General features: G+C 37.8%; 1 protein-coding gene across 2 annotated transcripts in view; it reads right to left on the bottom strand.

The window, feature by feature from the left end:
• Positions 1 to 23158, bottom strand: part of EDIL3 (EGF like repeats and discoidin domains 3) — a 269363-nt gene that overhangs the window by 176228 nt on the left and 69977 nt on the right. For both annotated transcript variants that reach the window (XM_048932253.1, XM_048932252.1), the window contains exon 2: positions 12123 to 12251. In XM_048932253.1, the coding sequence (XP_048788210.1) occupies positions 12123 to 12251 (129 nt within the window). The remainder of the gene's footprint in view (positions 1 to 12122; positions 12252 to 23158) is intronic.

The following is a 23158-nucleotide window of genomic DNA, read 5'->3' as shown; positions in this document are numbered from 1 at the left end:
TCAGCTTCTAATTTTTATCTCTTATTCTGGAACTGCAGTGTGCAGTGCATTTAGAAACTGCATTAACCAGAGCATCATCAGGTTTTGCATCTGATCATTTTTGCCTAGGAAGTCTAAAATTTTCTAATCTGAATCTCATAGGATGCCAGAATTATCATCTAATTAAAGACTAATTTGCCTTTTCAGCTAAAGAATCAGCTTCCTTCTGGCATTTTTATTTTAGCAAGTTGTTTCCAAGCTGTTGAGTCATAACCTTCTAAATAAAAACCCAGAAGAACACTAGATCATATAAAATAAGAATACAAACTGAAACAGGACTTTAAGAACATCTATTTCTGAAGTCTACATTTTATGATAAATTATGTCATCGAGGCTCTTCAAAAGCATCAAGACTATATACATTTGCCAAAAAAGTTAAGGAACAGGAAAAGAAATCTATTAAGCTACCACTTAATTTCCTGTAAAATAGATGAGTAAGTAATTCTCCTTGATAGCTCTTAGTGTATTTTAAAAATATCAAAATTTCTGCAACTCTTCATTCTCCTAGGAGTCAGACAAGAAATCGTATAGCCTGGATTTAATGTAGGCATAGATAAAGGCACACACACAGAAATCATACATAAGGGCAGATTATAGTATATATTAACAATCATAGAATCAAAGAATGACATGGGTTGGAAGGGACCTTAAAGATCATATCCAACTCGCATTGGATAAGGCTGCCACCTACTATGCTGCCCAGGGCCCCATCCAGCCCAGCCTTCAACACCTCCAGGGATAGGGCATCCACAGCCTCTCTGGCAGCTGTGATAGGGTCTCATCGCTCTCTGAGTAAAGATTTCTTCCCAACATCTAGCCTAAATCTCCCTTCTTTTAGTTTAAAACCATTCTTCCTCGTACAGTCACTGTCAGACCCCATAAAAAAGTTGGTCTCTCTCCTGTTTATAAGCTTCCTTTTAGAAATGGAAAGCCACAATGAGGTCTCTTTGAAGCCTTTTCTTCTCCAAGCTGAATAACTCAGCTCCTTCAACCACTAAATGTGCTTCATCCCTCTGGACTCACTCCAACAGCTCCACATGTTTCTTGTAATCGGGACCCCACCCCTGGATGCAGTTGTCCAGATGGGTTCTCAAAAGTGTTGAGTAGAGGGGGACAATCACCTCCCTGTATCTGCTGCCACCCCTCTGTTGATGGAGCCCAGATACTGTTGGCCTTCTGAGCTGTGAGGGCATGCTGTGTCGAAGATTTCATCTACCAAAAAGCCAATTCTACTAGCAATTAAAAAAAAAAAAAAGTATTTTAAATACATGCACATATGCACGAAAAATTGATGGGATGGGAAGTATTTCAACATTTGACTTTTTACAAGAATTCTGTAAAACCAAAGAGTCTAGAGAAACTCTGGCTCAATGCTGCAGGTAATGAGCACATGATACGCACAACATGATCTTCTTCAGAAAACACTGAATTCCTCTGAACAGAGCTTGCATGACTTTTAGAAACTACAGTTCTACAGCTATTTTTTTCACTGGGGAAAAAAAAAACCAACAACAATGAAAAAAAAAAAAAAAAAAAAAAAACCACCAAAATTCTGAACAACAAAATCAACATAATATGGATGTTCAGTTTAAACAACCTAGCAGCGAAGTCAGCAGGTCTCACAGGCAGCTGGTCTATTTCGGAGATTCTGGTGTATGTGAGATGTTCACACAATTGTGTACCAGTATATTTATTTCATTAGATCTTGATGTGTCTCAATGTGTCTTCAATTCAGCTGTTTTTATCTGCTACAGCTGTTGTCCAAAAAGACTGCTTTCTATAAAAGCCACTGAATTATTTGCACGTTTCTTTCTCCTGACAATGTTAGAGCATGCACCAAAAAGCAATTTTCCTTGGCTGCTAAAATAAGCTCTTCACAGATTTTTATGTACTGTTTCACTGGCACATCTGGCAAAATATAATTGTTTATTGTACTTACTTGTTTGAAGCCAGTTCTTAACATTTCAGAATCCAGATACATCACACTGCTCAGGAAACCACTCTGATTTTTCTCTATCTATACTTCAACCTTTAAAACCAGGGGAATACTTTTGTCAGCTGCATACAGGAAACAGGTGGAAATGGACTTATCTCATGGGAATGAACAAGTGCTTGGTGAGACCTCTTTTCAGATAAACATAGCTGGGGTAAATCACATCTGCAGTCTGTTAAGTCTTGTTTCTGGAGCAAATCTTACATACATGGAATTTCCAACTGAATGGCACCTGGGTAGAGAGTCCACACCTCATTGTTTTGTGACAGTCCTCCACGACCTACATACATGGTTTTCTGAAATTTTTTCTATGCAACACTTGGCATCTGCTTTTAATAAAAACTCAATTTACTATCAAGAGCTTTCACTGCTTCCATTGAAAACAGTCTGAGAAAATTTAGCAGGCCACCTTGGTCTCATTAACCTTGTTTATCTTTGCATTTATCTATTTATTTTATATTTATGTAATTCTGAGCAGTAGCTCTGGTAACAAGTCTGGATGTTTCAACTTTGTCTTTTGAATTAGACAGGAATGCACAAAATCTCCCTCAGTATATTGCACTGCTCTTTTATCAAATGCTCTGAAGTGTATGACTACTCATTCCTTGCCAGTCTTTCTATCTTTTCAAATAATAAAGCTATAAGTGAAAAAAAATAGAAAAAAAAAAGAAAAAAAAAGAAAAGGATAAGGTTTTCAGGATACCGTTTATTTGACAGGATACTTTTCACAAGGGAGCTAAACTTCACACTTATCATGGATGGTCATCTTGAGATTAATGCTACTACATAGACTGTTAAGATTAGCCACGTGCTTCAGGATGCTGTATAAAGAGTATGTCCTGATTAAACTCAGGAGTACATAATCATCTTCTTTTTAAATTGGTAGCAGAATCCTTGTCAGTATTACTCAGAGTATGACCAAGAGGTTGAGAAAGGTGATCTTTTCCTTCTGCTCAGCGCTAGTGAGACATGCTAGAAGTACTGAGTTCAGCGTGGTCTCTCCAAAAGGGAGAGATGGACCTATCGGAACAAATTCAATAAAGGACCACAGAGAGAGTGAAGCAACTTTTATATGAGGGTGAAGGGTGAAGGGTCTGAAACTGAAGAAGAGAACACTCAGTGGAGATCATGTTCACATACATCAATATCAGAAGGGAGAGTGCAAAGAAGATGAAACCTGGCCAATCTCAGTGATGTCCAGTGCAAGGACAAAAGGCAATGGGTGTAACTTAGAAAACAGGAAATTCTACATTAACACACACACACAAAGTTTTTAATTTTTAGTATGGTCAAATGCTGGAGCAAGTAGCCCAGTGATTTTGTGGAGTCTTCATCACAACAGTTGCTGTGGAGGATATAAAACCCTGACTAGATAACAGACTTGGGCAACCTGCGCAGTTTGGCTGCACTTGAGAAGAAGGAGTCATATTAGGTGATTTTCAAAGGTGTCTGCCAACCTCAGCCATTCTGTTATTCGGAGACAATATCCCAGTGAACTTAAACTTCAGTATCCAAGAACAGAGGTTCTCTTCACAAGGTGTTAGCTTCAGTCTATATGAACATGATCATACATAACTCACACATAAAATGTTTCACAGATCACTCAACTTACTGACACTGACCTAATATCCACTGCATTAGTATTCTCACCAATTTTGACCTGAGATTATACTTTCACAACAGGTTTACAAGCAATCTACAGCAAAGCCAACAGTTTTTGCAGTATCATTATTACTTATACTGTAAAATCTTTTCTGATCTGCATTTAATGTCATTTATTAAGTCCTTTTTCTTGCACTAGTTTACTCAGTTTAGATTTCTGAGTAGCATGCACTCTACACGCTACTTAGAAGCTAAAAATTAAAACTTAATCAAATTATTTTTATTAATATCTACTGATTAACTTTCAGTAGAATTCCATATGTTATGAAAACCTTTCCTCATGAATTGAGTGTCCTAACGTGTTCCCTGTTAAATTCCGTCCTATAATCAATTCTACATAAAATTGCTGCAAGAGAGATATGGATCTATGGTCACTAGATTTTGGGACAGAACACTGTGAGAAATGTCATCAACATACTGAACGCATGACAACTGCTACAGCTTTACTAAGAGGAAGGTTGGTAGTCCTTAGTCATATTGCCAATTCTTATTATAAGAAAAGTAATACAAGAGTGCACTTCAAACTTCAGCAATTATCTTGGGCATATCTTCCTCTAAACCCAAATAAACAAAAAAAAAGATTCTTTTATTCAGGTGCTACATTGATGGAGCTCCATTTAACAACCTTTTCCATTTCTCAAAAGAGGAAATCCAGCTGTTACTAAGTACTCAGCAGCAGTAAGTAATTGTTGAAGAAAACTAGCACTTTCCCTCTTTCCCCATAAGGAAAGAAATCAGCAGACAACGAACAGGCATCACAACTAAAGCCTAGCAAGGAATAATTTGTTTTCTACCCCTCCCACTACATCTCACTCTTTTCCAAGAAGAGACTCGTCAGAAAAGCTGATAAGTCTTCCTATACACAAATAAATACAGCTACACTCACTACTCTACAGTTCCACTTTTATTTCAACAGGACTGCTGAAACAGTTTGCAAGAAAAAGAAATATCATAAGTGGATACTTTATAACTTTTCCAAATGTTAAATTACTCATTTTTAAAAGCAAGGCCTGATGACCTCTTACTGAAGAAGAATTCACCATACATAAAGTCTTCTTACAATGAGATTGACAGTGGATAAATCATTTAGATTACACACTACCACAATAGTGACAATTAGAGCCAGTTTGGTTGACAATACACATACACACCAGAGAGAACATTCTGAAATCTGGGTCCGCAGTCTAAATAACTACCAGTATTCTGGGCAAACTGAGATGAGAGCACTGCCAATAGGTTGAGGGAGATGTTCACTTGCCTAGAATTACTAACAGATCAGAGCATCTCACAGCATCTCACAAGGAGCGCTTAGGAGAACTGGGACTGTTAAGGCTGGAGTAGCAAAGGGTCAGGGAAATAAAGAAAACAGAGTTTAGTTTTCCTCAATGGACCAAAAATGAGTGAGAATGGGAAGAAAAATATTTCCAGGGAATTCCACTTAAGCATATTGAGGAAGAGCGGTGGGTTTGTAGGTTGGTATTTTCACTGTGTGGTTAGCCAAGCACTGGCACTGATTGTCAAGAAGTCTTCTTCATTGGTGATAACCAATCAGATCTGATACCAAAGGTGCGCTTTCTAAAAGAATCCGGATGGCCTATTTGAATGCAGGGCTGGAATTGTTGCAGGCTCTCTTCTAATGTCCTCTTGGCTCTGTTACACAAACTAAACATGTTCACCAGTCTATTCTGGTGAATGACTGTTGAATTTCAGCCTGGAAGACCAAAATGGAGTAATTTCAAGTTGTTCAATTTCCAAATGTGAAGAACATGTTCATTCATGAAACATACTAATAGCCCTATGGTATACTAGACTTAGCTACCCTTTTCTTTAACTTTTACCTCTAGATGTGTTTGCCTTTGTGCACACACCAAATAAAATAAGACTGCATATTATTTTAATCTTAAAGAACATTTTTCCCAGTCTTATTTCAATGCATACAGCCACACTGACTCTATTCTCCAAGTGTAATCTCCATGACTAAGCTTCTTTTCATTCAATGACTATTCATATTGATTAGGATTCACATTAATAGTTTTACTTAACAATGCGTATGAAAGAGTTTATTAATTGTATGCAACACCTGCAGGTTATGGTACGTCTGTAATTTACATGGTTTCTGAGAATTACTCACAAGCTATTTAAATTATGTAAAGTCTGTCAACTCATTGTCTCTAAGGCAATTCAACACAAATGTTATATGTCAATCTTTTCAATTTAAGCTAAAATTCATTTTGCTAAAGATACAGGAGCATAACTGAGGCCACAGTGTCCTTATTAGCTTTGCAAAAGATTCTACTATTTGGGAAGCACAATATAATTACCTTCTACTCTTATCTGTTAAGATAAATCCTTTTCTGCCTCACTGGAGGATGTACTGTATTGAAAAGAAGAACCACAGGGTAATTTCTCCTGCTTGCCTCTATCTGATTCTCCTCCAGTTTATCAAATATTTACAGTCTGTTAGGGTACACTGAGCACTGGAATCATGTGGCTGTACAAACAGGATAATAGTATAGATCTATCTTTCAATCTCAATTCTTTTAACATGACTTTGTATACATAGAATTCAGTGTAAAGAAGCAGAAAATAAGCCAGGATTGCAGTTTTGTGTTATGAAGGCTCAGTCAAATTCTTAGGATCAGAAAATACTGGAGTGCTATGGCAGAAGAGTCCGGATGACCTTCCATGGGTAAAGTCTAAGAAAGAAACCACCAATATTGAAATAAGGTGCTAACATTATATTGGCTTCTTTTACATTTTAACTTAACGTGATAATAAAAAAAATGTAACTGGAGTTACATTCTTGAAACACTCACGCAGATGTCTTGAAACTTGGTAGTTCACAGTAGAGATGTCTGTGTAAGTATTTAATCTCCCTACCTTGAATTATTTTTGTTCTTTTATTTCATGAACCTGTATTGCATCTTTTTATTTCTCATTTTAATCCATTTAGACTCAATGATCTTTATGAGTCCCATCCAACTCAGGATAATCTGTGATTCTATGATTAAGTAAAATTCCTATTGTCTCTTCCTTTGAAATCCTCCTGTCTGAGATTGGTTCCTTGAAAGCTTGTGATCTTCCAGTTAGCATTCAGAGATCAACAATATCTCATCACTATGAGCCAATAATGTCTAAAATTGGAGTATCTAATGACAGGCTGCATAGAATACCCTACTGCATTTCATTATTGTTGTTCAGCCCTACCAAAGGGAGCAGGATGGATATCGATTTCTCTTCCCTTATTTCTTCTACCCAATCTACTCTGCTCTTACTCAATACTTCTCAACATGCTAAATACCTACAACCAACTTGATGCTTTCAACTACAGGAAAATATCAAGAGACCTTTCTGAGATTGTAAGGACTAAAATAATTAGCTCATTAGAAAGCCAAAGAGAAGTAGCCTTTGTTAGCATATTTTTGCCACTCTTACATCCACTACTAAACATTAGGCAAAAGTGATCATTCAGGGTCCTGAATACCTGGGTTGCTCTCAAGCCCATCATGCAGTTTATTTCCTTATTTAGAATGTTCCAGTGTTAGAATTCACGGAGTCTACCAGACACTGTATTCTTCATAGGAAAAAACCTGAATACTAATTGGAAGTATTAGTTTTTCAGTTGTTTACACCATGCAGAGGAAGACAATGCTGGATTAGCCTAGGCCAATTTTTAGTAAAAGTAAAAAGTTACTTTTTCTCCTATTTCTCCCTTAAAAATATAATAGTAATTAAAAAAAAGAAACAAAAAAACAGGTATCTCTGAACTGATGCATTTAGTATAATTACAAAGGTCAAACATAAGTTAAACACTGTATTTAAACTAATATGGAATTTTTTTACAAATCCCTTACTTAACCAGTGTTTCCCTCTACTTCTACCTCTGAATTGTAAACAAAATCTGTATGAGAGCTGATTCAAAATACATGCTTGGTATTTTATGATGTCGGCCCAGGATGCCAGAGGTAAATATTGGGGTGTGGCAGTAGAAGTTAAGCTTTCTACCCAATATTGCATTACACCTTAACTGTCACATGACAGATGACAGCACAGGGGCAGCCTGACAGAATGGCATATGACGTGCAAGGGTATGTGGAGCAATGGTGTGTCCCTGAATTCCTCCATGTAGAAAAAAAGGCACACACTAACAGTCACTGATGTTTGCTGAATGATCGTGGACACCAACCAGTGGAAGTGAGCACAGTAAGGTGGTGAGTGGTGTGTTCCAGCAGTGACATCAGTGCTGTGAGAGAAAAGCCATGTTCCACATGACCATGCACAGCTGTCACACCACAAAATGTAGAGTTTCTTGATCAGCTCATCCTCATGAACTCGTAGATTACAAACAGAGAGCTTAATATTAGCTTCAATGTGATAGAAATGATGGTGGCAATACTGGAATATCACAACGTTTGTGTCAGGTGGGGCTCATGAGTGATCACAAAGGAACAGAAAGAACACTACATGTAAGTTTGGCAAAACCTATTGATCCAATACGAGGCTGAAAGTGACAGTTTCCTGGATCACATCATCACTGGTGATGAGACAAGGAGAAACCACTATGAGCCGGAGCCAAAACAACACTCTGTGGAGTGGTGATATGTGAATTCCCCATCAAAGACTAATTTAAAGGCACAGAGTAGGTAAAGTGATGTACAGTGTGCTGGAATAGGGATGTAGTGATCCTTCTAGATTTCCTGGAACCTGACCAAACCATCAACTCTGACCTCCATATCACAGAACTGATTGAGCCAAAGGCTCCAAATTCTAGAGTCAGGCTAAGAAAGAAGACAATCATTCTTTTCCAGCAAGATAATGACTGGTCCTGTACCAAATGTGAAGACTGTGGAGTGCATTGCCAGTCTTGGCTGGACTTTCTTACTACATCTATCACATAGTCTGCATTTGGGACCTTTTCACTTTCACCTGTTCAGGACATTGAAAGATAGACAGTGTGGGAATATTATTCTAACAGTGATGCCATTGTAGCAGCTGTACAACTGTACATCATCTCCACTACTGCAGATTCTTATGACTACAGCACACAGGCTCTTGTTCACTGCTGCTAAAAATCATAGAAGGGACCTCCGATATCATCTAGTTCCCACCCCTTTGCCATGGGTGTGGTTCATAACCACTAAATCAGACACAAAATCAGATTCCTCAGGGTCTCATGTAGCCTGATCTTAAATGCCTCTAAGAACAGAGCATCCATAGCTTCTCTGGGTAACCTGTGCAAGGGCCTCTCTATCTTATCAGTGAAAAATTTCCCAGTGACATCTAAGCTAAATGTTCCCTCTTTTAGCTTAAAATTGATCCTTTTTCTATGTTTTCCTATCATTACCTAGCCATATGCAAAAATGATTTCTTTCTTATTTGTAAGTACTAGAAGACTGTAATGAGGTCTCTCCTCCAGACTGAACAAGCCTCAGCCTGTCTTAATAGGAGAGGTGTTCCAGCCCTCTGATCATTTTTGTGGCATCTTCTCATCCCACTCTAACACTTCCATACATTTCTCATGCTGGGGGCCCTAGTAATATGCCACAGATGTATTACTCCAGATATAACCTCATGAGGGCAAAGCAGAGGAGGACAATCACCTCCTTCACTGCTGGCCACCACATGTGTTGGTGGAGAGCTAATGCATAGTTAATGGTAGTGACTGTGTTGAAAAAGAATGCTTTGTATCGGAGAATTTGATCTATCAAATAGTGCTATTGTACTCTTTATTACAGACAGGAGGCATTGCTTTCGGAGTGACCTACATCATATTCTGCCTGCATAAGCACTGTTATTAACACTTTACAGTTCTCCATTTGCTTATGTTTTACTCTGTTTACCTAATTCATATTTTGTCTGAAGTGTTTGCAAAACTAAGTTATGAATATGTGCTTTTTTTAAAGCCCTGCTAATCCGTAGAAGTAAATTACAGTTAATTACAGCAGTAATTATCACAATACACTTAAACTTCAAATTCTTCCACTGTTGGCATCCTCGGCATCCTCCCCATTATGTACAGTGCAACCTTCTGCCAACAAAGTGCATGACAAATCCAAAATTTTCCTGCAGTAAACCCATTTAACTGCCATTTTATGGACAGTGTGGTATGTATCTGCAGGACAAACAAACATTCATAAACATAGCCAGCAAAAGGATGGGAAATAGGACCCAAGAGCTGTTTCTTGGTGGCTGTATCAAGGAAAAAAAAATATATTCTTGAGCAAATCAAATGTTAGGTAATAACCAGCTACTATACCGATACTTTTCAGACAGAGCAAGTCCAATAGGTGTCTAACTACTCCAGTAGGTTGGTCACTCTCTTTGAGGAACTATTACACTTGCTTCTGGGAAACTTATGTCCAGAGGAGTCATATTCCACCCAATCTGCCATAATTAAAATTGCATTGTGGAGACCTAGGAGTCACTTCTAGATCAACTGAAGTGTCACTTTTAGAAAAGATAAGCAACTGTGGGATCCTGAATCCAGTCCTGCAAGCCATATCTCATGACAGAGAGGGACATACTTAGCCTTTAGAAGAGTGTCTTCAGATACACCTGGATAGCCTTGTTTATTAAGAAATGAAAACTGCATAGATTTAGGAATGCCACAGTGTTAGCTAGGTGCTTAGTCTAGCTCCTAGAGTTTCAAGAATATTTGTAGGAGTAAGTGCTCTCAGTTGTTGGTGTTGCCTTTTTGCCCAAGGTTGGTGTCCTACAGGACAGCTGGCAGAAATAAAATGTGTGAGCTCTACTCAGCTGTCATCAGCCAAAGCATGTTAGTGTAACCTAGGCTGATAAATTACAAACATTGACATAAGATGTGAAATACTTGAAGGGTTGTACTGCTTTCAAATACTTTGGCTGTCAGCAAAAGAAACGTACAGAGGGCATGCAAAGCCTTTAGACAAGAAGTAATGCCACAGAGCCTCCACTCTAGCTGCAGCACTATTTTCCTAATAAGCACAAATATGATAGACAATGCCATCTCTTCAGTGAATTTTACCCTTCTATCCTAACTCCCACGACTACACCAAAGATGTATGTAGAAAATACACCTATATAAACTGCATTGTCTAATATTTTGTTCTGCTTTGTGAATGTTTACAGCTACTTCAGGAAAACATAGGTGAAAGGTGGGAAGGGCCCCATAAGTGGAAGTAAAATGTCAAGAAGTCTTCACAGTGACCGAGAATAAGGGAGGTGAAGGGGAATAGTTAGTTTATAGAAGCAAGAATGTAGAGCTTGTTAGAAAACAAGGAATGGCCGACACTGGGTCGGGATAATGAGGGGGGTGAAGGCCATAAAGATAAGGGTTTGAGAACAGCCTGAGGACATTTGGCAGGGAGGTGAGTAGATGTCGACAGGGCAAGAAGTAAACGGTTTGGGGGGATGCCCCCCTGAAAGGTGAGAAGTTCACAGTGAGAAAGGTCAGAAGTCTTCGCGAGGAAGACGACAAATCTTCATCCCACAACCCACTACGCACGCACAAGAGGGGAGGGTCTGCATGCTAATGAACTCTTGGGGGTGTAATGAATAAGTATCCGAATTTGGGGAAAACTATTCATTAAGTATTGGTTCAGCCTTTATCTGTAGCATGATTTTTCCTGATGCTGTGCAAGTTAGGAGGATCTATCCCCCTTGCACCCGGTAACTGCGCAGCACTCAATAAATCATACCTGCTTTAGAGCTACTTTGTGATTATAGAGTTTGATTACGCACGTCATAGGAGACTGACCAGCTTGCAGCTCTTACACTCTTCTGAGAATGACTGAATGGCATAAAGAGCTGTCTACCATCTTTTCCCTTGCACTTCTTTTTCTTAAAACGGACCTAAACTGCTGGACATTTTAGAGCTTCTATTCATATTTACATTCACTTTTAGTCATAAGCACATCATCATAACACATTTGATTTGCACTCTATGTGTTCATCATCATTAACTGCAACTTCCACCTAGATAATTGTTTTGAAATTCAGATAAGCAGCTACTATATGTTATGTTAGTCTCTCCTACATGGTTTCTGTAACTTTACTTATTCAACTAATTGCTCTTCCCTGACTGGACCTAGCCATTAAACTATTAGAAACCAAACGTTCAATAGATCACTGACATCAGCGAGAATGTATACCAAAATCTCTAATTAGAATGTTCTTTGAGAAATGTTAGCCCTTTTAAATTACCATTATGATCTTTTCTCTTTCTGAAGTAAAGAACTGAACTCTTCTGGATGAATATGTTTTGCAGATAGACCCAGAAGATGCATGTTAACAACCTACTAGTTACAATATAGTTATCTATGACACAGAACAACAGTACCAGTGCAACAACGACAACACTACACAAAAAGGAGTGGACAAAATCACTGATCGGTTAACCAGAGATTAACAAGGCATTCATACCATTCCATCAGTTAAAGTTTGCACTTACCAACCTCCACAACACTAGAACAGTTCGGATCTGTGAAGCCTTCAGGACACTCGCATGAGTAAAAGTCATCATTCAGCCCTGACAGACAGATGCCACCATTTTTGCAAGGGTTGGAGTCACACAAGTCCCCTGTGGGTTAGAAGAAGAAAAGATTCTCATAAAAAACTCTGCAGAAGTTATGCACAAGTTCTAAGTATTCTAAGTGTGATTCAGAATGGAGAGGAATGGCTTTGGTTATATTATCTTCTGTTTCAGATATATGGATTCCTAAATCAGGACACATCAGGCTCAGGCATGCCACAGTACTGTTTTGCATAGGCTATAGAACTTAGGCCAGCAGTGTGCTTTTACGTTGATTTTTTATCAGACACTGGAAGATCATCTCTACCTAACTTCAAGATAAAGTTCACCAGTAGAAAGTAAAGCCACTGAAGTATTTTGAGCTACATAATTCTAATGGTAAGGTTGCACTCAATTGATGATGTTTAATCTGGAGCTCTACAGTTAAACTGTGCTTCCAGAGAGGCTTTCACTCCACACAGAGACCTATATCAATACCATGGCAAAGATTTGGGCATTCACAGATGTCCAGTGTTCCTCCACAGTCCACTCCACATCCCAAGGAAGTTCACAAAGTTCTTCCACAACTCATTTGTTCTGACTGCAGAGTGAAACAGTCAGTCAAAAAAAAACTGCTCTGCTTCAAAACCATGTCATGCTATGCACTAGCTATGCTTGAAGATTTCTTTGGACTGTGCCAGCACAGGCACAGCAGGTAGTTTCAGTGTTCCTAAATAAGGCCAAATGAGCAGGTTTTGCTAGTCATTTAATTGTTTTTTGATGAAGACAGCTTCCTAAGTCAATTAGCATCAAGGTGATCAACAGCAGAAAGATGTAAACTCTGGAAGATGTAGCATAGGGCAGCTTCATATGCTCAGCACTTGAATATGTTTTCAATACTACTAGTATGTGCAATACATTATCAAATAGTATTTGAAGCAGCCTTCATGAGGAAATATTAAAAAAAGTGCCTGTCCAACTTTTGCAACTTCTCTAACACCCTGACAGAATCATAGCTTCTTGCAGATCCAGAAATATGCTCAAACACAGGATTGAATCAGCTGAAAACATTTGAAATACTTATTTTGTCACTATGAGATCTGATCTAATGTTTGTGAGTGAACAGCGTTGTGGATAGCTTCTATTTCCCAGCAAAACAGGTACCTAAACATGATGTATTTTACATTTCCATGTTCTTTTCAGGAAGAACTATACGAGGTAATTTTGTGTCCAATCTCCAGTCAGATAATTGGAAGCAATTCCAAAGAATGCCTCTTTGTGTAGACTTAACTTTGTACTTTTCCTCAGAAGTTTAGATACGCATTTAGATGTTTGTTTTTTTTAAAACTATCTCACAATTCATCTTGTAAGACAGATTTATGAGATCTATTGATTTCCATATTTTAATTTCACAATGTAACGCAATATAGCATGACATAAACGATGGGAATACAAACCACATAGCTTAATAGCGGATCTCCAAAAAGTGAGTTTCCTAACATTTAAATATATTATTCCAAAATGTAGTACTATCTGGTACCTGAAATCTTCTAAGTATAATTATATGGTATATAATCCTGCAAGTAAATCGAAGTAATTGCTGCTCACATATGCACATATATGGCTTTTTTCCATGTAATTTTATTTATTACAAAACTGCATCATTTTACAGGTAACATGTTCTATTCCAGAATGTTGTTGTTATTCTACAATATGCTCAGTATCATTTTTAGAAGTACCAGCAATTTGTGTACTTTTTTTGTTCTGCAACAGTTTTGCAGATGCAACTTTAAGCTACATCTACAGACGGGCAATTATTAAAACCCAAGGAGTATCTTACTTTGTATACTTTTGAAATCGAAAATTTGCCTTTTGCTGTGCAATTGTAGAAAGAAATATACAAAATCCATTTTTATGTCAGTAGTAGTAACATTTTAATATGTTCTGGGCTACAGTAATAGTGAGGAGGCCCAGATTTCCTACACCTCACTGGCTCACAGACAGCAGATCAATGCCTCATGCATTGTCTAAGAATCACTTAAGTAATTTAACTGATGTATGAAACTTTATAAATTCTACACATCCATGGAAAAAAAAATATTTTTTTTATTGATCGTTAGTTTTTTAAATTTCAATTTGTCAACTTTAAATTACCTTCATTAAAGTGATTTATCGTGGATCCATCTTCTTGGTATTAACACATATATCTTCAATATTTTCCAGCTAAATTTGACATACAGCTATTTGAAAAGAGTCAACGGCATCTTTCTATGTCATAGGACTACATATAAGTAGAAATCATTTTCCTCCCTTTCTGAATATAAAGAAGTTGAGACTTCTCAGCTCAGTGCTCATTTCATTATTTGGCCTGCCATGGATGTTTGTTTTGGAATCCATATGACTTAGGCATTTTGGTCATGAAAGAATAATCATTATGAACTGACTGCTCTGAAAACTATATTCCCTTGGCTTTAATTAAATAAATAAATTAAATAAAACCTAGAAGGGAAACACTTGTTATGTTAATCCATATGGATATTCTCATTAAAGTGAAAGGGAACACGTTTATTAATTTTTTCCTGACTTCTTGTTCCCCTGATCTCATTTATGCAACATGAAAAAGAATATGAAAGATAAAAAGATAAACCACTGTATTCATCTGTATGTTTTATATTGATTGACAAACCAAACAAGTTGTTAATTTTCCACTGTAGTTTCAGAATTTGCAATCTCCCACTACAAGCACAGCATTTATGCTTAGCTGTGTTGTTTGTATTTTTCTGAAAATTTGTGCGGCTTTTTAAATCTGAAGTGAACTAATCTGACCCACAATTTAGAGGTAATAAAGCTGATGTTATCCTCTAACAGTCATTTATTTCCGTGTACAGGAAGTAAATGCATTAAGTGCTCTTCTCACCCAGCCATCTTGACCCAAATTCTGTTGTCAGTTACTGGTATGAATTTGTTGTTGTCATTAAATTACACCACAGAAATAAAAAGAGTGCAGCACACCTCTGAAGAAAATTGGACTATCAAAAAGACTGAACATAAACAATAACATACACAGTGAATACAAAAAATATTTTCAGAAGAAATCCTGACTTTTGTGAAAATAACTTCCATCTTTATTTAGAGGTAATCACTAAACAAAGAATTCTGAACTCTATATATATTTAATAATTTACAGCAAAATTCTGTTAAGTTTTAATAAATGTTACACATAAGAAGTATTATTACTAGTGTTTGTATTCACTGCTTATGTCTCCTACTTTTCATGTTGTTTTTTTTCTCCAGTGGTAGGATCTGGTATCATTGGGTGCATAACTACCATGGCCAGCTCAGGACTAACGTCCTATCTGTACTCAGAATTCATGATCACCCAGATGTCTGAAAATTCTCACAAAGACACTAAAATATCTGATATCCATCCAATATTCCCATCCATGCAAGGGAAACGCAACATTCAACTTTTTGGTCCAGTTATCAATGACATCAGCTATCAATGGATCTATCCAACAAAAAAACCTTAACTGTCTCTAGTCAGTTTTACAGTAGGATTACAAATGGCATATGCCTTTGTTTCACGTTACTGTTTTAAATGACCGTTTGTCTAGAGTATGGCAAGCTTAGTTTATAACACTTTTGCTATTTTATAGTTGAGTTAACAAGTAATGAGCATGCAACTCATCCACAGCTTCTGGAAAAAAAATCACTGGAATATTAGAACATCTGCAAAGACTGTCAAAACAGATAAAAAAAACCGCAATAACAATTTTTAGGCTGTATCATTCATATAACACTAAAGAGGGAAAATACGTACTCTGGACACCAATGGTGTCACCAGTAACACCAGCATGACATCAAATATGATGCTTTCAGAGCATCATATGTCTGAGCAAGTGCATAGATACAAGCAAGGAGTAGTTCTGTGTAAGACTAGATATAAAGTCTCTGCAAACTTGCATGCCCAAATTAGTAAAACTCACTTAAAATGTTAGTACTCTTATTTATGACTTAGTGCTTGTGAAATTGTGCAGAACAAAATAAATGTCACCTTTGAATCAACAATATTCCCTTCAATTTACATTTTACGCCTCTTGAGAGGCCATTTATGCTGAAATATTGAACACTAATTTGTTATTCTACTCACTTTGATGTACAGGATTTGATTTTAAAGGCTCTGCACTTGAGAAAAAAAGATTATATGTGTGCACTTTGTTTTAAGAAACTGATTAAAGGATTTGTTACTATTAAAGTACTGTGTTGCACATGACACAACCTTAACACAAACGTAGTTTCAGAATTTAACCACAGAGTCTCTGTAAATGAGAATAAAATAAAGGAAAGATTTATATCCTTAGAGCAATTCTTAGATTACTGTACTTTGAGCTAGTACATAGTGAAAGATAATACACTGTTTGCATGCAATTCTATAAATTAAACAGACACAATATGCAGAACATCGCTATTTAAAAACAAAAAGTAAAAAACAACAAATCATAGCACGCATTATGAAAAAAAAATTACAAAAAGGGTCCAATAAAGAACACAGGTGTGAAGTAAAAATAATTCATATTTTTTCTGTGTCTGGCTAAACATGCACCTTCTATTATGCAGCAATTCAAGCATTAAGGTAATGTCCAGTTGTGCATAAAATTTTTTTTCTACAAGTATTGCTACCATTATTTCATCCTAAGGAACCTCTCAGGCTGCAAAATCTTACAAGGTCAAACTTTTGAGATTTGGTGCAAGATGTACAGAACAGAACTAAGGAAAATAAGTTTGCTTGCTTCTCTACAAAACTGCCCAAACTCACAACCACTTTGAATTTACCTCTTTTAGGGTACCCTTCTTTGAAGTTTCATGTTTTATGTTTTATATAAAACACACAGGTCTATATGCATTGTTCCTCCTTTTTGCATGACATCCTGCATGGATGAGTTAAAATTCAAATTATGTCAGAGCACACTGGACTGAGGAGCAAACACATATTTAAGTGATTAGATTATGCATTTTTAGGATTTGTTCTTTTTTCCTCACATGTTCAGCTTTTAAAAAACTTTCTTAAGGCAAATAAGGAGTCATTTGTCCATGCTGTCTCTGGAAGTCACTATTGGTTAAGAATAAAAAAGCAAGACAGAAAGAATAAAATGAAGAATAAAATTTCGAGTACATACTCAAAATTCCTATTTTACTGAAGAACTCTCATTCCTTCTCAAAACTCATTAAAAACATACAACAAAGCTGAAATAAAGAGGTTAAACTGTCATTCTCTAGTAGCAATTAGGCTTGACTGCCTGCTTCTGTCTATGAAGAATAACTCAATTAGTAACATGATTTAACTTGTATTAAATGCCATCACTGAGGAATCATTCTGTAAATCCACGCCACTCCCTAATATATCTTCACATAACCATTCTTAAGCCACACTCTTTAAACAAAATGCTGAATGTATGACACACTCCTTTCCACAAGCAGGTATCCACTGGTGGAATAACAATTGCAAAGGATTTGACAAACTTTACGCTTCCATATAGAGTACTTCTGATCCTGTAAGGCACCATAAACTGCTATAGGAAGCTCTACTGAATAGCGCAATACTTAGCTTGACAGCAAAGGACAACTTGAAAGGAATTCAGCTGCTGTATATAAATAATGCAGCACACCATGATGGTAGCAGTTAGCCCATCAATCCTTAACAAGAACACAAATTCAGAGTTTACAGATACAATTTTTCTGATATGAAGACTAAAGAAGATGCACTGTGCAAACCAAGAAGTACCATCCACAACCATAGGCATGCATTACTTTGTAAAGCACTCTTAGTTGGTTTGCTGTAAAATCACATACATCAGTCAGTTACCATTACTACTTGCGAATCAATTTGCTATCACAGGTCACCAACGACTGCAAATGAATAAAAGAAAAAAGAATCACTTTGTCTATTGCTTCGGCACATCTGTGTGACAAAAGCTCGGGTACAGTGTCAAGAATCAGGGACAGAAGAAGCATCTGAAGCACTACTCACAAACTCATTATCCTGAAATGATTATAATGAACTGCTACTGTAAGAAACATCTGCTTGAAAAAATGAAAAGAAAAAAAAAAGTCCTAAAAAAAATAATCACATGGACTCAGATCACAGATTTCAGAACTGGAAAAAAACCAGTGAAAGAAGAAAGGCAGTGTGTTTTGGGAAACATTTTCTTCTGTAATTTAAGATCACAGCACATTATGTGAAATAGGAAGTATGAAAAATCATCCTTATTTATTATTTGACATCCTGTACATTGAATACATCCATTAATGCATTTAGTATGCATTATATATTGAAGTAGTGAGATTTACAAAAACTTATACTGAAGTAAGCATAACAATACTGCAGGAGTTCATGGAAATGCAGACACCCATCAAAAGAAAAGGCATGACAAAACTGGGAGGTAAACAGTCACAAAGGTAATGAATGTTAGGAGCTCAGGGTGCTACTCACAGATGTTTTTGGATAGGTACACCAGCCTTTACCAGTATGCTACATAATGGGTGGTACGGAGCTGACGCATTTTCTGACACCACTGACAGGGAGAACTGGACCCTTGTTCTTACCTAAAACAAGAACTATATTCTTATTCAATTCTCTATACTGCTACATGAAATATAGCTTATTTTAAAAGCTCACTCTAAAGAAATAAAATGAACCAAACTTGTCACTAGGAAGAAATCTCCAGTTGGCACCTAACAATAAACAGCCCAGAAAATAACCAGTCAATAGAAATTTTGTCTCAGGGTAGTACAAATGAGCCCCGGTCTTGAACCCCAACAGAGCACCTAAACTTCAGAAGAAGATTGAGAAATTACTTGCTAACACTAGCAGATTCATGTTAAAATCAATTTTCAGAAAAAAAATAAAAAGCTTTAATAGCTTTCTGATTTACAGAATCATCTGTATAGTGTTGAAGTTCAAATCCATTTCCTCACAGCTGAACCACTGTTGAGAAGCAGAACAATAAATCATATTAAAGACACACCTGTGTGGAGATGCAAAATGTAAACATGAGAACAGATGAGCTCTGCAGTTCTTTTAAGGAACTTGTAGACTGCTACTCAGATTCAATGGTGAGGCAGCTAATTTGCTTTTCCTAAGGTAAAAAGAGAACTTGTATCTCTTATTATTTGAAAGAGAAGATAAAATTTTCTAGATGTCTGTTTCTCAGATGCTTCTATTCTGCCTGCTTGCTATGCCAATTTGGTTATTATGCAGGTAGAAGGTTCAGCTAACTTCCTAACTTCAATATTCATGTCTGATTGTTGGCACGGTTTCAGAAAATAGATAACTGGATATTGCACAGTCAGAGAATCATAGAGGTTGGAAGGGACCTCTGGGGAACATCTAGTCCAACCTCCTGCTAAGGCAGGTTCCCTACAGTCATTATGCAGGAAAGTATTCAAGTGGCTCTTGAATATTTTCAGAGAAGACTCCAACAGCTTGTTTCAGTGCTCCGTCACCCTCACAGTAAAGAATTTTTTCCTCACGTGTGTATGTAACCTCTTGTGTTCCATTCTGTGCCCACTGCCCCTTGTCCTGTCACTGGGCACCACCAAAAAGAGTCTGGTCCCATTCACTTGACTCCCACCCTTTAGATATTTATAACCATTGATATTTACAACTATTAATAAGATCCTCCCTCAGTCTTCTCTAAGCTGAATAGTCCCAGGTCTCGCAGCCATTTATCATAATGGACATGCTCCCAGGCTTCTCACCATCTTTTAGGTCCTCTGCTGGTCTCTATCTAGTAGTTCACTGATTTTCTTGAACTGAGGAGCCCAGAAGTGGACTAAGTTTGTTAGATGTGGCCTCAGGAGACCAGGAGACCCAAATCCTTCTCCACAGAGCTCCTTTCCAGCAGGCTAGTCCCTAATTTGTACTGATGCATGAAGTTAATTTTCCGTGGGTGTAGGACTCTACCTTACCCTTGTTGAAACCCATTAAAATTCAGCTTTCTGTCCCAACCCTCCAGCATGTCCAGGTCTTGCTGAATGGCAGCATAACCTTCCAGTGTGCCAGCCATTCCAATTTGCTTTGCATAATCTGCAAATTTGCTAAGGCTACCTTCTATCCCTTTGTTCAGATCAACGATGAAGACGGTGAACAAGACTGGACGCAGCACATACCCTGGGGAACACAGCTTGTACAGGTCTCCAACTAGACTCTGTGCTGTTGGATCACAACATTCTGTACTCTTGAGTGTTAGCCAGCTCTCAATCCACCCCACTCATCCATCCCAGACTTCCTAAGCTTATCTACAGTGACATTATGGGAAACAGTGTCAAAAGCCTTGCTGAAGTCAAGGTACACAAGATTCACTGCTCTCCCCTCATCTGTTGGGCCTGTTACGACACTGTGGAAGACTAACAGGTTGGTCAAGCATTATTTTTCCGTTGGTGAATCTATGAATCCATGAATCCAAATGAATGCCACTTCTCTTCCATTTATTTGGAAATTAAATCCAGAATAGGTAGTCCCACAACCTTTCCATGGACAGAAGTCAGGCTGACTGGCCTGTAGTTTCCCAGGTCCTCCTTCCTGCTCTTTCTGAAGACTACAGTGACACCAGTTTTCCTCCAGTGTTCAAGCACCACTCCCATTCTCCATGACTTTTCAAAGACAGTACAGAGTGGTTTGCTAAACACTTCTGCCAACTCCCTCTTAAAAGAAGCTCTTCTTGCTGTCCTTGACCTCCCCTGCCAGATTTTATTCCAAGTGGAACTTAGGCTTTGTCATTACATCCTTGCATTCCCTGACAATATTGACATATTTCTCCCAAGTGGTCAGACGCCTTTTCCACATGCCATAAACTTTTTCCATTTGAGTTTTTCCATTATCTCCTTGCTCATCCATGTGGGTCTCTTATTACCTTTGCCTGATTTCAAACTCTTATGAATGCATCAATCTTGAGCTTGGAGGAAGTGGTACTTGAATGTCACCCAGCTCCCTTAGGCCCTCTTACCTTTCAGTATTATTATCCATGGGACATCTCAAAGTATCTATATACCTCAGAGCTGGCTCTCCTACAGAGAGTGTTAGAATCCTACTTATTACCTTATTTCATCCATGTAAGATCCCAAACTCCACTATTTCATAGCCACTGCATCCAAGGCTATCTTCAAAATTCACATTCCCAACCAGTCCTTCCCTGTTCTTACAAACAAGACCCAGCAGCACACCTCTCCTCTTCGGCTCCTCCACCATCTGTGTCAAAATTATCTTCCACTATCTCGACTGTGCATGCCTGCTGGTGTTTCTTTTCCAGCAGTCATCTTTAGACTGAAGTCCCCCATGAGAACCAGCGCCTGTGGTCATGTGGCTACTTCCAGCTGTTTGTAGAAAGCCTCATCAACTTCATCCTCCTAATCAGGCGGCATGTAGTACACACCAATAGTGGTGTCATACATATTAGTCTACCCTTTAATTCTCATCCTTAAGCTCTCACTTGCTCATCATTCATCCCTAGGCAGTTTGATACATGCGTGTTGGTCTCTCATATAAAAAGCAAATCCATCATTTTATTGTTCTGGCCTATCTTTCCTAAAAAGCATAGCAAAAAAACCAGCAGCATTGCCAACTCCAAGTATCCAGATCTGAATTAGATGTAAAAATTTACAGAACATAAATCTCAGAATTAAAAAAAAAAAAAAAAAAATATATGATTTTATCACAGGTCTTGTGGAAGTTGAGGTGGTTGTTTTTTTTTTCTGAAAGCCTCAGGGATTAAGAGATTGTACTTACACACTATAAAGAAACAGTACCTACAGTTTGTATCTGCGAATTGGGACTGCAAAATACTTCTGTGAAGTAGTCCTAAATATTTCTTTAAATTTTAGTTTTTCTTGCCTAGCCATGTGGGGCGATGCACCAGCTGATTTTCTAAAATCTGGGATGGTATTATGAAAACATAACCAGATTTTTATAATCAGAGAATTTTCATTAGAATACCACTGTAGGATTTTGCTGAAGCATTAATCCAGGGTGAAGATAAAGAGCTGCCTTAAGCTTTGGATTTATTCTAGTAGTACAATACTGTAAAAGTGTGTCCCTACTTTCAGGGTTAGAATACAGTCCTCAAGTAATGCCTGCGGAGATTAATTTCTATCATAATAAATCCCCTCCTGCCTTAAAAAAGTATAATCTCTCCCCTTTCTAAAGGTCTACAGCATGAGCTACTTTATTCATTTGAATGTGAAAGAGCAGTAGGTCACTGTACTTCAGCCTCCAGTGCTACCGGCTTTTCAAGCATCTGAAAGCTGACAATATGAAATACAAGCAGAAATAAAAAAACAGCTTAAAAAGTAAATTCTTCTCTCTTTTTTAGGTTACAGAGAGTTCATTTCTATGTCAAGTGTCTCTTTGGGGAAAAAAAAAAGAACTTTTCCTGTCAAATCAAATCATTGTTAGTAAGAAGTGGATCAAAAGTGATTAAAAGAGGAGCGTGGTTACATAATGTACTTCTGAATATTTTTGCAACTTGTGGAAAAGATGTTGTGCATCCACTGTGATGAGGATTTGGAGAATGCCACCACACATTGAGAGACTGTTTCACTGGAGGAAAAGAGATGTGTTCCCCTATGCTGGCTGACCAACGCTATCAGTTTCAGATCACATCCAGTCTCTGCTGACAGGAATGACACTTCCCTATGCAAGCAGGGAAGCAGACAAATGCCTTTAATGCATATATCGAGACCCCTACCAATACAACCTTTCATAACATAGTTGGCAAAAAGCAGGCAAAGAAACAGTACCCAGGTACTCCTCATATACATGTACTGGCCTTATGCAAGAAGGATGCTGTAGTGGGGGTGCTGCAGGGATGTTCTGCGTGAGCAGAGCCCAGCACACACAGTAGCACAGCAGCTCCAGCTGCTCCAGCAGCTGACACAGCTGAGCCGTGTGCGATGCTGGGTGTGCTCTGGGGGAGCAGAGC

Source organism: Lagopus muta, chromosome Z (genome assembly GCF_023343835.1).
Source record: "Lagopus muta isolate bLagMut1 chromosome Z, bLagMut1 primary, whole genome shotgun sequence".
In the NCBI taxonomy this organism is placed as follows: domain Eukaryota; kingdom Metazoa; phylum Chordata; class Aves; order Galliformes; family Phasianidae; genus Lagopus; species Lagopus muta.
This window is presented reverse-complemented; position numbering and strand designations above follow the sequence as displayed.